A 15,535-nucleotide genomic window follows, 5' to 3' on the forward strand; every position below is an offset into this window, starting at 1 on the left:
TGGAGCACCATATATTTGAGGGTGGATTGGTTATGGTTTGAGGAGGAATTCCTCGTGGTTAAAAGACACCTTTAGTGATATTTAACCAGAATTTAGCAGCTGTACACCACATTGCCCCTTTCATTAAAAGGCACCATTTGACCTCTCGGCATGATAATGCTAGGCAACATGTTGCATGGGTTTTATAGGAACTTTCGTGCAACTCAGAACATCATCTGTTACTTGGCCTCCATATAGCACGGTGTAGCATGGTATTGTGAAACATGAGGAAATGAACCAGTGTCAAAAATATCATAATGGGAAAATTAGCTTTTTCTCACCAATTATCTTCTCTAATTACCTTGATTCATAAATAAAAACACATCAATAACAGAAAATATGTCTGGGGTGGAGAAATTTAGGGTAGGGCAGGAGGGGGGCACTATTTTCTTTTTCATTTCACATAAATAACAAAAACATGATCTGAGGTAGGAAAAAAATTAGGGTGGGACAGCTGGGGGTGGGGTCACCTTACCAGGCCATGGTAAAGTGAACCCCCCTCTTTCCCTCCCCTGCCCCACCTAGACATATTGTCTGTTATTTGTGTGTTTGTATGATTGAAACCAGGGTGATCAGAAAATAGATTGGTGAAAAAAGTGATTAAGTATGAAAATCATGAAATGCTTCACTTTACCATGGCCACCCTAAATTTCCTCACCCCAGACATATTTTCACTTTACCATGGCCACCCTAAATTTCCTCACCCCAGACATATTTTCACTTTACCATGGCCACCCTAAATTTCCTCACCCCAGACATATTTTCACTTTACCATGGCCACCCTAAATTTCCTCACCCCAGACATTTTTTCACTTTACCACGGGCTCTACTTCATCACAATACTCAGGCTTTGTCCCTAATCAAACACTTGTGAGATGAATTAGATTTTGGTATCAAGCAAACATCCAAATAACCTATGCCAACTGGCCAACTCACTTGCTGAGAAATTAACAATGTTCCTATGAACTTCATGCCATGTAGGATTAGAGATGCTGTAGCTGTTTGGGGAGCACAGACAATATAAGGAATTGGTCTGACAACTGCCATGCCCCAATTCAAAGTGGCCTATTGAAGTCCTTATTCATTGAAAATCTAAGAAAATTTGAAGACGGATGGTCCGATATTCAAAGTTAAATATTGCGTTTACATTTAGATATATACATCACATAAATATTATCTTATTAAACCATTAAGTTGGTGTTGCATTTTTTTCCTCTTAGTACATGTCTCTTCTGGCATAATTTATGTCCCACCTGTCCCGACTTCATCTTTATATAGTAGGCTTTATTTTCATGCTACGTGTAAATACACTAAAATTCATGGCTTTGCCCTCCAAAGTACATGTACCAAGCTTTGAATAATATATAAACATTGCAGATATGCTGTTGTCAGGTTTAAAGAGCGATGCATTGTAACATATGAAATGAATATCTTAAATATGACAATTTTAGCTAAAAAATAATTCTTTTCAATGAGGGAGAAAATAACTTGTTTTTTTAGTACTTTTTTTGTATGAACATATGTCCTAAAGTGACAACCACAAAATAAAATTAATAGTACATATTTGGTGGGTTAAGCTAGCCATATTACAATGTAACTATATACAGGGTTTGATTGGAACAGTCTATATACTTTATGAGAAATGAGCTAAACAAAAGTCCACCTTCTCATCATTCCTTATTTTCAGACTTGTTGGATCATAAAATCTGGGAGATATTTGATAAACAATGAATGTGTTGTGTCTACTATGTAGTCTAGCGCTAAAATAAATTTGACTAAAGTTGGGTTTATACTTTTTAGCAACAGATCTTGACACAAATGTTCAACGTGAAACATTAATTAAACGGCACTACTAATAGGAACCAAGGGGAATTAACTTACATATGAAATTTAAGGAACATTAATTCTATATCTATTTGTAAACAGCTATAACAAGATTCAATTGTCAAAATCCAAGATGACTGCCTATCAGCCATTTTCTTACCCCACCATGTTATCAGGTTACATGGTTTTCAAATTGCTTTGCCTTTGTGGTCAGTCACCCATCTTTAAACAATTCTTGTTATCTCTATTTCTTGAGATGTGCTGAATGAATCTTCCTTAAATTTCCTCTTGATCCCAATGATGCACTTTTATTTCTGGGACTGATCAGGAAATCAAAATGGATGCCAGAAAAAGGATTTTCATAAATCTACTCTGTTGTCTTTATTGGTGCCCCTCCCAATCCTGTCCCATGAGACCTAGACCCACTGTTTGATTCTCCTTCACCCTAAGACACTTAAAACCAAATTGGGACAAAATACTGTCAATCCTACAGAAGCACGTTAAGGATTTTGATAAATTTACCATTTTGGGAGACCCCTGCGGGCTGAAACCCATCACTCCTACAAAATCTGTACTCCTCCTTCAGATGCTTCAGCCCTAAGGTGGTCAAAATCTGTTGTTTATGGCCAGAAGTGATTTTTTGGCAAAGTTGATAGGTAATGGCAGGATGACAGATGCTGTGCTAAGGCATAAGACCCCACTTCCAGCAACAGCTTTAGGTTTCACTTAACTGGCGAGCTAAAAACACTAAATACTATCCTTCCAACTTTTCTTATTTTCATTTCTTTATCTGTTGGAGTGAATTTTAAAATTTTTCCTTCATGACAAATTGATGAGAGCAAATTACATGGCAATAAAGCTATTGTAAACAGTTATAATGTGTTAAATGCTTTAATAACAAAACAATTTTTATAAACTATCTCCATACAACATTTTTGACAATAACTGAATGAGTTTGCATTTGAGTGGCAGTACATTTCACATAAAGCATTTCTACTTAAGCATAAAGCATGTCTTATATGCCCAAACTACTGTTATATATCTTTGTCACAGTAAGCTTTGTGAAGTTACCCTTTGACAAAATCTTATCTGAAATATTTCTCTAAAAAAAAAAAAAAAAATTAATAATAATTATGTAAACAATCATCAATTATCTGATACCATTTGATGATTACAATCTAAATATTCATCGCCAAAATTTCGAGATGATACTTTCTGGTGATACCCAGGGTACATTGATGATACCTTTTTTGGTGATACCCAGGGTATATGTATAGCAATGAGCAAGATACACACAGCATTCATGATTTGTTTGTCCTCTTTTAGCCAAGATCACTTTTGAAACTTACAACCAACGAAGTCAAATTGATGAATGCAACAAACTTCAATATGTCGTTAACACAAACACTGTCAATATATGGCTAACACAAGAAAATGACTTTAAATTCTTTTAACAGAGAGAAAGAAAACAAAATTGATATTAAAAGCTATCTTGATATCACAATTGCAGATTTCAATGCCAGTACAATATTGTTTCCATTTAGAGTTTCATAGCACAGCAACAGTATTTACAAGCCTTATAAAGGACTTTGCTTGTAACTCACAGTTCTGACACTCCTACAATGGAGTGTAAGGACTGCTGGTTACCAACGATGGATAAAGGAAAGGAATTGTGGATCCAGAGCCTTGTTACTTGACAGAATTTCAATGCAAAAATGCAAAAATTCATTAATAATTAGATAATTAATCGTATAACAAATGTAACAATGTTTATTTCTCATAATTTTTTTTATAATTTTTTAATCATCAGAGTAAAAACTATAAGTAAATAAACTAAAATAACTAAAAGCACCAGAACATTTCTTTATCAGACTTCATAAAGTGAAGGATCATTAATCAAGAACATTGGATATCATGAACAGCAGCATCACATGTCACAAACTAGGTCATCACGTCACAAATTAGGTAATCACATATCACAAAATAGGTCATCACATGTCACAAACTAGGTCATCATGTCACAAACTAGGTCATCACATATAACAAACTACACCATCACATGTCACAAACTACGTCATCACATGTCTCTATGTCATCAAATGTCTAAAACTATGACATCACATGTTACTAGTTATGGCATCCACAAACTATAGCTTTTTATTCTGAAAAATATCACAAAGCAATAAGACTATACAAATTCTCACAAATATTACAGTAAAGAACCATCACTTTTATTTCACCATACATATTGGAAGTCTTGGTGATCAATTTATTCCGAAGAATGTACAGGGAATAAGTGTTCACATACTAATGTTCTTTTTCAATGGTTTGGTCCCAGGCTTTTTCGACGCAATAATGGTGGCTTAAAGGTCTTGTTGACAGATTGACTGGTTTTTGACAAAAGAGGGGACAAAGGAGTTGGTGACCCAAAGTTCAGCAGACGTGCCATTTTGGCCTGGTATGTGATATGTCCCTGTTTACTGGTGCCAGGTTGCATACTGTCCTCCCCAACAGATTGCGCTGGTAAAGAATGAGAGGATGTACCTTCTGCAGAAGTTTTCAGAATGGAATCCAGGGGGTCTGGTATGCTTTTCTTCAGATTTTTCTGTCAGAGAAATCATTTCATCAACAAGGAACTATAAGGTTGTTGAAATAAGTTACAAATAACTCTTATTTGATAGAGAGTTGCTGTCACTAGAGATTTGTATACCTAAATCTCCCATGACTTATAGGTCTAAAATATTGTACACACAGAAGATAGTTCTAAATATTACAGTTAAGTGAGAATTGTCTTAACATCTTCCATATTTTGTTACATTCAGCCAACGCAAAGAAAATATTCTTTTACATTACGATTGTGCCAATAAGGGGCAATGATGTTTTTCTACAATTATACCTCACTATCTCTTTCACAGAAAATTTCCAAAAATTGACAATTATTTAAACAAGAGAAAGTCTTACTTCTGGTGTGAACTTTTTTGTGTTTTCTTTCTTCTGCTTCTCAAGGGCTGACAGATGTTCCTTTGCTGCCTCCAGAAACCCATGTGTATCCTATGACAGAGTAATACAAATAACAGTGAGTCAAGGATATTACAGAAAGTACAATAATAACTGGTCCTTAATTCATCACCCTATTTGTCAACCACAAATTCTGTACCTCCTACTCTGTATATTCTTTACATGTAAATGTTTGTGTATCAATTCAGCGTAAAGATATGTAAAGGCCCATAATGTCTGTGTTTTTAATAATTGTGAGCCCCATGTTATTGTTAAAGTGTAAAGGTCCTTGAGAACGGTATTAATTTTTAAACATAGCTACATTTGCATCATTGACAAAGACTTTGTCATATACATGAGCCATTTTAGACTTATATTTTGGTGGACTATACAATTTCATCTTTAACAATATTCTCCTTAGGTTTACAGTGTAAACTGGCACCTGATTTCTTTATCACAATATAAAACTACTTTCAGACTTTGAATCCTGTTTACTTACAATAGATCATACACTGTCAACATGCTTCTTTAGGAGTAATCAAATTTTAGCAATGATGAATTCACACATTAATTACTATATTAATGACATACAGAAACTACAGTTTACAATCACATTTCAGTGTAATATCTCTGTAGGACGAAAGTACTAAAATATAATCATTTACGGTAGTACAGTTTGTTCTTAGAAGTACCAAAAGAAGCCCCTTAGAAACATTTCTCAATTATCAAGAGTTTTCAGGTTCGAAATATTTCAAGCATACCGATGATACAGATTTTAGTCTTTCGAGGGCCCTCCTCTGTGCTGGGTACTGAGAGGTCTGTGTGATGACTGAACACTCCATGCTGGCGTCCAGAAGTGGCAGGACAGACGACAGATATGCTGATTTATCCATCAGATTACTGGCACAGAACAGTCGACCTTCAATTAAGATGTCTTCTGGTAAGAAACTCTACAAAACCAAAAAGTACTTTTGTTTAACCAATCAAAAATACGGATTAAATTATTACAAATAAGAAAACATTCCACAATACACAGTGTTTGAAAAATAAACAGATTTGTTTCAATAGCATGCAGACTTTTGAAATTTATACCTTTAAGCCACCCCAGAACTTGATCCCTAGGATATCACTATTGGCGTCCACAGCGTAGATCACATCCTGGTGTCGACCGCTGAAGTAGACAAGGACACAAAACTAGACTTCTGTATATCAGCACTGTATATGATGTATTACAAATTCTTAAACACTAACAAAATGTATAAATAACAAGGTTACCTTTCTGAAAAATCCAGTGTTGATACTGACACTACCATTCCTACAAAGTCAGCTTCACCATACAGGGACTGGCGACGTTTTATGTCCTGCACAGACAACACCTGGAATACAAAGACATTGATACACAAAAAAGCTGGTTCTATCTCTAACTTCTTCAGTCATATGTTGAAAAAACATATTCACAAAATATATTGGGATGTCAATTTCTGGAAGCATATCACACAGTAGTATAAGATTTCGTTAGAATGAAGTGGCTTTTAGGTAAAAAGCTATACATCAAAAATGTCCTTAACTATTTTATACAAGATTATTTAGCTCAGAGTGAGACGCCATGAAGCCACTGTGGTCAAGTCTATAGCTCAGAGTGAGACGCCATGAAGCCATTGTGGTCAAGCCTATAGCTCAGAGTGAGATGCCATGAAGCCATTGTCGTCAAGCCTACAGCTCAGAGTGAGATGCCATGAAGCCATTGTCGTCAAGCCTACAGCTCAGAGTGAGATGCCATGAAGCCATTGTGGTCAAGCCTACAGCTCAGAGTGAGATGCCATGAAGCCATTGTGGTCAAGCCTATAGCTCAGAGTGAGATGCCACGAAGCCATTGTCGTCAAGCCTATAGCTCAGAGTGAGATGCCATGAAGCCATTGTGGTCAAGCCTATAGCTCAGAGTGAGATGCCATGAAGCCATTGTGGTCAAGCCTATAGCTCAGAGTGAGATGCCATGAAGCCATTGTCAAGCCTACAGCTCAGAGTGAGATGCCATGAAGCCATTGTCGTCAAGCCTATAGCTCAGAGTGAGATGCCATGAAGCCATTGTGGTCAAGCCTATCTCTTGAGAAAGACAATAATATAGGCACAACACTGAAGAAGCACATTGTGATCTCAAACCGGAAAGAAGCTGTATTTGCTAAACTACAAAAAAATGAAAATACTGAAGGCCTTAAACTTAAAACATAACCTGATCAATAATATGACAATCTGCAAACTTTCCAGATTGTCTCAGCCCTCATTCTTAGCATTTCATTTTGAGCCAAACTTTTACAGCAAGCTGATAAATAAGGAAATTTATATATTTCATAAAAAGAATTGAAATTAAAAATATTAATTATTTATGAGAGAACAAAACTTTTAAAGTTATGGGAAAAGATGCTGTTTGCAACTGAATCAGATACAATTCACGTAACAAATGCTTTACAACCTACATCTGGCCCACATCCACTTTCATAAAAATAGGTCAAAGTGGACAATCAAATGATCTGAAAATAAAGGTCATAGTGACCTATATGTCTCATTGAGTGGTACAAGTAATGTTTGAGAAGTGGAAAAATCAGACACAAAACAGACCATGAAGTGAAAAAAGTCCAGGGAAACAGTAAATATTAAGCCCTGTGACACAAAGAATTGGTTGAGGATGCACATGTGTGGAGCATTACCCTTGACAAATTCTATTTAATGATATTGTAAAAGTGGTATCATGGCTGTGTTAATTTATCTTTTTTTTTCTTATTGATCAAGACCAAGACATCTATTTAACATTACATGATAAAATTGTCCATAGGACCTATGGCTGATTTTCTGGTTTGCATTTCAGATATAAATTTATCTGGATTTTTGTCCTGTTCTACTTCTTGCTTGAAGCTTTGAGAGCTCTTTTTGAACTTTCTATCTTTTCTACTCTTTTTTTAGTTTCTTTGGCGATTCTTTCTTCAACATGAACTTCTTCCTTACTCTGTCCTTCCTCAGTGTCCAATACATGTATTCACTCTCCTGTTCAGTGCAATCTCAATCATTCTGTACATGTTTGTCCTTTTTATCATCTTTGTCGACAGAATCTGGATTGGAATCATATCACTAGACTCGGATGTTGACGTTTGTCGTCAAGTGGCTGAGGGTAGTTCGCTGGCTTGTGTCCCTCCTGTAGGCATATCTTACAAATCCATGTAGACATACACTAACTCGTGTGGTGTCCCTTTTGCACTTATTGCAAGTAATGTTTCCATTAGACTGACCTCTATGTCTTACAACTGCTAATATCGCTCTATTTCAAAGTCGGGCAGCAGTGGTTTTTTAAGTTTGTCCACAATGACAATTTGCTTTCCTGTCTCACAGTTTGTCAACTATCCAGCAACATGTAATTTTACCATGTAGAAGGCCTTTAAACAATGAGTCAATGCTTGAAGGGCTCTCTTTATCTGTCCATCATCAGCGGACAATGAGATATTTTTTACACAAACCATCATGGTCTCTGCTAGGATTTATGTCATGTAGAGAAATGGATTTGTTTCACAGGACAATACTTTTTGTTAACAGTCGATCTCTGGAGTTAGTGTTGTCTATATATCTCCTCCGTAGCTGTCCGACTCTTTACAGTCCAACAATGGTTACTGCGTGAATATTCCAGGTCACCTCCTTGTACACCCCCCACATGAGATAACCATTGTGATTTAAGTGGCTTTCCAAAGACAGAAAGGTCAGCTTACTTCAGGAACACAGACTTCACTGTATTTACTGGTGCAGGAATGTCCACGTATGTCTGTTTCATAGGTTCCAGAAGGATATCTGTTTCTGGTGAGAAAACTCCCTCTGCCATGGCTGCGAGGGCAGCGTGTTCCTTCATCAGTTTGACTGGTTGGAGCAGAGCTGTCCTTTCATGTAAATAAGGATTATCCTACTAATCTTATTTTGCTCTCTGGCAAACCTTGACTAAGCTTTCTGAGACAGCAAACCTTGACTAAGCTTTCTGAGACAGCAAACCTTGACTAAGCTTTCTGAGACAGCAAACCTTGACTAAGCTTTCTGAGACAGCAAACCTTGACTAAGCTTTCTGAGACAGCAAACCTTGACTAAGCTTTCTGAGACAGCAAACCTTGACTAAGCTTTCTGAGACAGCAAACCTTGATTAAGCTTTCTGAGACAGCAAACCTTGACGAAGCTTTCTGAGACAGCAAACCTTGACTAAGCTTTCTGAGACAGCAAACCTTGACTAAGCTTTCTGAGACAGCAAACCTTGACGAAGCTTTCTGAGACAGCAAACCTTGACTAAGCTTTCTGAGACAGCAAACCTTGACTAAGCTTTCTGAGACAGCAAACCTTGATTAAGCTTTCTGAGACAGCAAACCTTGACTAAGCTTTCTGAGACAGCAAACCTTGACTAAGCTTTCTGAGACAGCAAACCTTGACTAAGCTTTCTGAGACAGCAAACCTTGACTAAGCTTTCTGAGACTGCAAACCTTGACTAAGCTTTCTGAGACACCAAACCTTGACTAAGCTTTCTGAGACAGCAAACCTTGACTAAGCTTTCTGAGACAGCAAACCTTGACTAAGCTTTCTGAGACAGCAAACCTTGATAAGCTTGCTGAGACAGAAAACCTTGACTAAGCTTTCTGAGACAGCAAACCTTGACTAAGCTTTCTGAGACAGCAAACCTTGACTAAGTTTTCTGAGACAGCAAACCTTGACTAAGCTTTCTGAGACAGCAAACCTTGACTAAGCTTTCTGAGACAGCAAACCTTGACTAAGCTTTCTGAGACAGCAAACCTTGACTAAGCTTTCTGAGACAGCAAACCTTGATAAGCTTTCTGAGACAGCAAACCTTGACTAAGCTTTCTGAGACAGCAAACCTTGATAAGCTTGCTGAGACAGAAAACCTTGACTAAGCTTTCTGAGACAGCAAACCTTGACTAAGCTTTCTGAGACAGCAAACCTTGACTAAGTTTTCTGAGACAGAAAACCTTGATAAGCTTTCTGAGACAGCAAACCTTGACTAAGCTTTCTGAGACAGCAAACTTTGACTAAGCTTTCTGAGACAGCAAACCTTGACTAAGCTTTCTGAAGCAGCAAACCTTGACTAAGCTTTCTGAGACAGACCTGTATTGATATTAGCAGGTTTGCTCTGTTTTGCACTTGAAATATTACATTCAAAGTGCTTAAAAACCATATAAATGAACAGAACCCATGACTCATGACAAATCATAGAAATGCAAAAATATATCAATGGTGCACAACAGGTACATGTATACTCAGATTTATTAAGATAACATGAATGAAGTGAGGTAGAAGTAAGCAGAGTTACAATGGACAAGTTTCTGTCCACAGATAGAAACCCTGATTACAGCATACATTCCCCTCCTTTCCACTGTGAGCATAGTAATATCAAAACTAAGGAAATACACATCATTCAAAAATCATCAACATGAAGGAATCAAATGTCCAATTTACCTCCCTTGGTTCATAGATCATGTCCAGCAAATTTTCATCAATGGCAACTGGCTTGAATCTGGTTTGTCTGGAAGCTGTCAACTGGACATCACACTTATTGTATCTTGACCTGAAGGTGATTTGAAGACAAAATAAAATTGCAAAAAATAAATACCTTGCAAACAAAATAGAATCATGGTCTTTTTAGGGAGAAAACTGTTAGTGAAGTCACAAAATTTGGGATATTTCTAAAGGCATAATTTTTTTTTTTTTTTTGAGAAATCTTTTAATCTTGTTGATGTAAAATGACACTGCAAACAGAAGCATTAGTAAAACCTGATGAATGCTAACCGAAAACAACTTTATTGAACAATAAGCAATAACACTATAATTAAAGAGTTGCAGTCACTAAATTTGGTACACTTCACTGCTTCTTAGTCTGGCCAATTTATGCACTAAGTTTCATTATCCAAGTTTTAATGAAGGCAAACTTAAGCTCTGGACACAAAATTTTAACAAAGGGCAATAAGTCAAAGGCCTGAAATAAAATGCTCTTCTACACTTCAGCTTTCAAAGAAGACATTGGTTGGTTCATGACATTTACAGTAAACTTGAAATCATATTCTTTATACACAAATGCCATTACTCTGAACATATTGCTTGTTGAAAAAGCATGCTACAGGCCCAGTATCAAGACCCTTAGCCTTTGGTTAGTGAGAAGAAGTTGCTTATGCATTTCAACACATTTTACACCCATGGTCTGGAAAGCAGTCAAGGTCATTCATATTAACAAACTTGGTAGCCCTTAATCCCATCATGCTACAGGCCTAATATCAGTATCCTTAGCCTTCTGATTATTGAGAAGATGTTTGAATGGAAATTTTACACACGGCGGACGATGACAGATGAAACGTGATGGCTATAGATCATCCTGACCCTTCAGGTCAGATGACTTAAAAAACAGCAATTATATGCTCCCATGAAAATTTTCTGGGAGCAAAAGAACCATGTCATTTCATGTACCTAGGCAACAGTAGAGTGTATCTGTCTAATGTCATCTAATGTGTAATTCATAGTGCAGGTCTGGAAACAATCTTAAGTAATTTGGATTTCTGTGTCAAGCACATTAAACTCTTATAGCAGAACTCTTCAACCGATACAGTTAAATCTTGTAATTTCCAACTCGTATAACTCAAAGACCTTGTTTGAATTGAAGTATTCGATCAGTTCCAGCAAAACATTCAAACTCACTTAAATAGAATACTTAAATATGCTTACCCATGGTCTAAAAAACCTTGGAGATAAGGAAGTTTGACTGTATATAACACTGAGTTAAAATTTGTGTTTCTGTTATAGCTTTGAGTCCCTCACTTTCCAATTACTAAGCAAGAGGCCCACGGGCCTTTACAGTCATTTGACTACAAAACCTTTCAGCAGGGAGAAGGGTTATTTTTCTAGTTTGAATGAACTCTTACTATGAAGCTGTTTTCCATGATGCAGATAGTAGTGAAACTTGAGAAGTTTGAAATAGGTGTGCACAGGAAAACCATGATATTGCAATCATGTTACAAAATGGCCTCCCTGCATGCCATATCGAAGTTTTGACTATGTCGAAAAATAACAACACTTTATTGGCTACCTTTCCTTAACATTCCTACCAATTTCGAGCTCAATGGCACCAGTGGAACAGGAGAAGTTTAAAAAAAATTTTCAAGATAGTAGCCATCTTGGATCTCAGACAAACCCGGAAAATAACACACTTGGTCAGGACCACCTCAGGATCATTTCATGCAAGTTTGAGCTCAATCCCACTGGTGGAACTTGAGAAGAAGTTTAAAATGTCAAAAATTTACACAGGGCACAAGGCAGACGAGGACAGATGAAGCACAATGGCCATAGGTCATCATGACCTAATATAACAGAATTTGGGATTTCTTTCTTGCTTTTTAGTTATTTAGTAACTGTTACCTTTTTGTTATTTGAAATGAAACTTATAATTATATCTGACACTAAGGTTGGATATTTAAATGAACTAGTCTCTACTGCAAAGATCAGTACAAAATCAAGTAGAAACATCACCTGGATAAGCTAGCATTTAAGCCAAATATCTTGTAACGTGTTCCCTCAGTCAACTCCATCATATCTTGTGTAGGACGCCAAACTGTCACGGTTGTCGCTTTTGCAGAAAACAGAAAAAGAAGATATGATGTAAAGTTTTGAAACTATTCACATTCTAATTTGTCAGATACTAATGTAGCGTTTAAAGATAAAATAAAGAAACAAGAGGCCCAAAGGGCTGCATTGCTCACCTAGCTAATTCAGCTATTCAGTGATTTAACAAAGAATATGACAAACAAATTTAGAAATAATTTCCCTATTGAGTTCAGGCTTTGTGATCAAACAGATTCACTATTAATAAAATTTGCTTCAAACCAAACAACACACACGTACCTAAGCATATTTTTAAGAGTTTACATCTTTCAAATTGGGTACCATCCCTTCCGCCCCAGGGGCCTGGGATCCACCAATTATACTGATACCCCTTCACCCAAGAATACTTTAGACCAAAATTAGGCAAATTCTGGTCATTCCAGCAGGAGCAAAAGGATTTAAAAGAATTTGCTCTATTAATCCTATTGGGCCTCGCATCTACTTTCCAAGGGAGCCAAGACTCTCTGTTTATACAAAATTAATTCCGCTTAGTTAAAGAATGCCTCAGACCAAATTTGGGTAAAGTCTGATCATTTCTATGGGAGGAATAGAATTTTAAAGAATTTGCTCTTTTTTCCTTTCTGGACCCCGCCTCTCCCACCCCTCACATCCCAGGGGGCGGAGACCTAACAATTGATTCCCCTTCAACCAAGAATGCTTCTGACCAAATTTGAGCAATATGCATTCATTCCTAGAAGAGAAGTATGATTTTAAAGAACATCATAATTTTTTTTCCCATTTTTGGGCCCATCCCTCAGGCACCTGGGGACTGAGAACCAATATTTATATTAACTTGGGTACTATCTGCAAAGGATGCTACAGACCAAATTTGGTCAAAATCAGTCTAGTCATTCCTGACAAGCAGTGATTTTTCGTAAAAAGTTGATAATAAGTCAATAATTTGATTAATTTCCCTTATTGATCTCAACCCTTGGGCCATTTATACAAAATTGAATCCCTCTTCCCCAAAGGATGCATTAGACTAAATTTGGTCAAAATCTGCATAATTGTTAATGATTAGGAGTGATGTACAGGAAAAGATGACAGACAATGCTACAGTATTGCAATAGCAAAGTAATTGTGATAAATCCAAAATTAAATGCAAGGTGACCACTTTTGACAAGAAAACTTCTGCGATTGCATGCTGATCTTAATATATACTTACAGGCTTTGGAATCCATATCCTTTCTGGAACAGCCAACAAATTTCATCTTCATCAATGGTATGACATTCCTTTCTGAAGTTGTCTTAAATCAAATAGAATATTGCTACTTTCTTTGGCTGTCTCATAACATTTTCTAATTAAATCACAATTTTGGCTAATTGCCTTCTAACAGATTAACATCAAGATACACCACTAACTCGGTTAAACAAACAATTAACAATATGTTGGGGTATCTGCTTTAACTATTTAACAATAAGTCTATGTCTGGAAATAAGCCTATCTACCATATTAATTGCTGCTAAGTAATAACGAAAACATGCTATTCAACTAGCCTGTAATTACCCCATCAACCAATTAGCCCATCACCTGGCTCAATTACCCGATTCCCAATTTAATAAGCATATCTCTTGATTCAATTAGTCTATCCTTTTAATCAGTTATACCTGTCACTCCCTCAATTAGCCCATCACCTGGCTCAATTTCCCATCCAATCACTTGATTAGCCCATCACCTGACTCAATTTCCCATCCAATCACTTGATTAGCCCATCACCTGACTCAATTTCCCATCCAATCACTAAATTAGCCCATCACCTGACTCCATTTCCTGTCCAATCACTTAATCAAAAAAATTAATGATAAATATGGTAACTAACCTGCCATGTTTTCTGAAATTCTGCATGTAATTTCTGCCGTTTTTCATCTTGGATTTGACGACGTCGTTCCATTAAAAGTTCTCGCTGTCTGTCACTCAGGTATTCCTATAAAGTACAAAAGTGTTGAAAATTACTTTGTCAAAAATACAATTACATAACAAAGAGAGGTAAATACTGGCAGACAGTGCCAATGGCCTTAGTTTGGATATCAGGAAGTATCTAAGGTGATCAGAGAGTAAGGGCTAACCAAGGTACCATGCTACATCAATTGCAACAAACTAGGGACTGGTTTTTTTGTGTTTATTGGTGTGGTCTTCTGGTTTTGTCCGAACATTGGGCTCCATCAAGACAGCTTGACTCAAAAAAATTTTCACCAAAAGTACTAAAATTATGGATGAGCAAGTTTTCTTTACAATGTTCATACATTTGTTTCTCACAGTCACATCATCAAGAAGGACAGGAACTGTCATAAACAATAGGTTGTATTGTGACATCATCAATAGCATCATTAAGATAGATAACTCTGACAAAAGTACTCTCTAAAAGTACTGGTTAGGCATAACAAGATCATGCAAAGCTTCTACTATTAAACAAGTTTAATTTCTATTTGTTATTTTTAATTGTTCCATACAAAGTATTGAAATAGAGAATTTCTACTAGAGTACTATCTTGATGCCTGTACAAAGCTTTTTGAGTACCATGGAATTATCTTGAACAGTTTACGAGAACTTGTCTGAAAAAACTGATATTGGTGATGAGGGTTATCTGTTTCCATGGTAACAGAAAAATAATTTACTAGGGCACTAACCTAATATATACAGAAAGTTTTGTTGAGTTGAGTAGAATGATTTTGAAGTTAAGTTGTAGCCTGGAAAGGAAAGTAAACACTAATTTTGTGTTTTTTGGCTATGTTTCTATGGTAACATTAAAATGTGAAAAAAATGAAATGTCATCAAAAGCAAAAGGCACAAGAAGGGCACTAACTTACTATATACAGAAAGTTTTGAGAAGTTGGGTTGAACAGTTTTGAAGTTATAACCCTTGGTCATTTCATACTAGTACACACTGTATCAGAACCTGATACTGTTCATATGGTGATTTGACAAAGGGCCGCACCATTGTGATATTGTTAAAAGGGAATCTTTTACACAGGATTTTCATTCTATTACCTCTAT

At 36.5% G+C, this 15,535-nt stretch overlaps 1 protein-coding gene across 1 annotated transcript in view; it reads right to left on the reverse strand.

The window, feature by feature from the left end:
* Positions 1-3,722: 3,722 nt before the first annotated feature.
* The window catches only part of LOC132553399 (breast cancer type 2 susceptibility protein homolog), a 35,966-nt gene continuing 24,153 nt past the window's right edge, over positions 3,723-15,535 (reverse strand). Inside the window, exons 22-30 of the mRNA XM_060217646.1 lie at positions 14,361-14,465; positions 13,706-13,787; positions 12,409-12,505; positions 10,351-10,459; positions 6,136-6,236; positions 5,953-6,031; positions 5,622-5,810; positions 4,825-4,914; positions 3,723-4,468 (exon numbers count right to left, since the gene is read on the reverse strand). Of these exons, the coding sequence (XP_060073629.1) occupies positions 4,184-4,468; positions 4,825-4,914; positions 5,622-5,810; positions 5,953-6,031; positions 6,136-6,236; positions 10,351-10,459; positions 12,409-12,505; positions 13,706-13,787; positions 14,361-14,465 (1,137 nt within the window). The 3' untranslated portion in view covers positions 3,723-4,183. The remainder of the gene's footprint in view (positions 4,469-4,824; positions 4,915-5,621; positions 5,811-5,952; positions 6,032-6,135; positions 6,237-10,350; positions 10,460-12,408; positions 12,506-13,705; positions 13,788-14,360; positions 14,466-15,535) is intronic.

Source organism: Ylistrum balloti, unplaced genomic scaffold, assembly GCF_031769215.1.
Source record: "Ylistrum balloti isolate Yb309-2 unplaced genomic scaffold, AGI_CSIRO_Ybal_v1 Utg370324, whole genome shotgun sequence".
Taxonomy (NCBI): domain Eukaryota; kingdom Metazoa; phylum Mollusca; class Bivalvia; order Pectinida; family Pectinidae; genus Ylistrum; species Ylistrum balloti.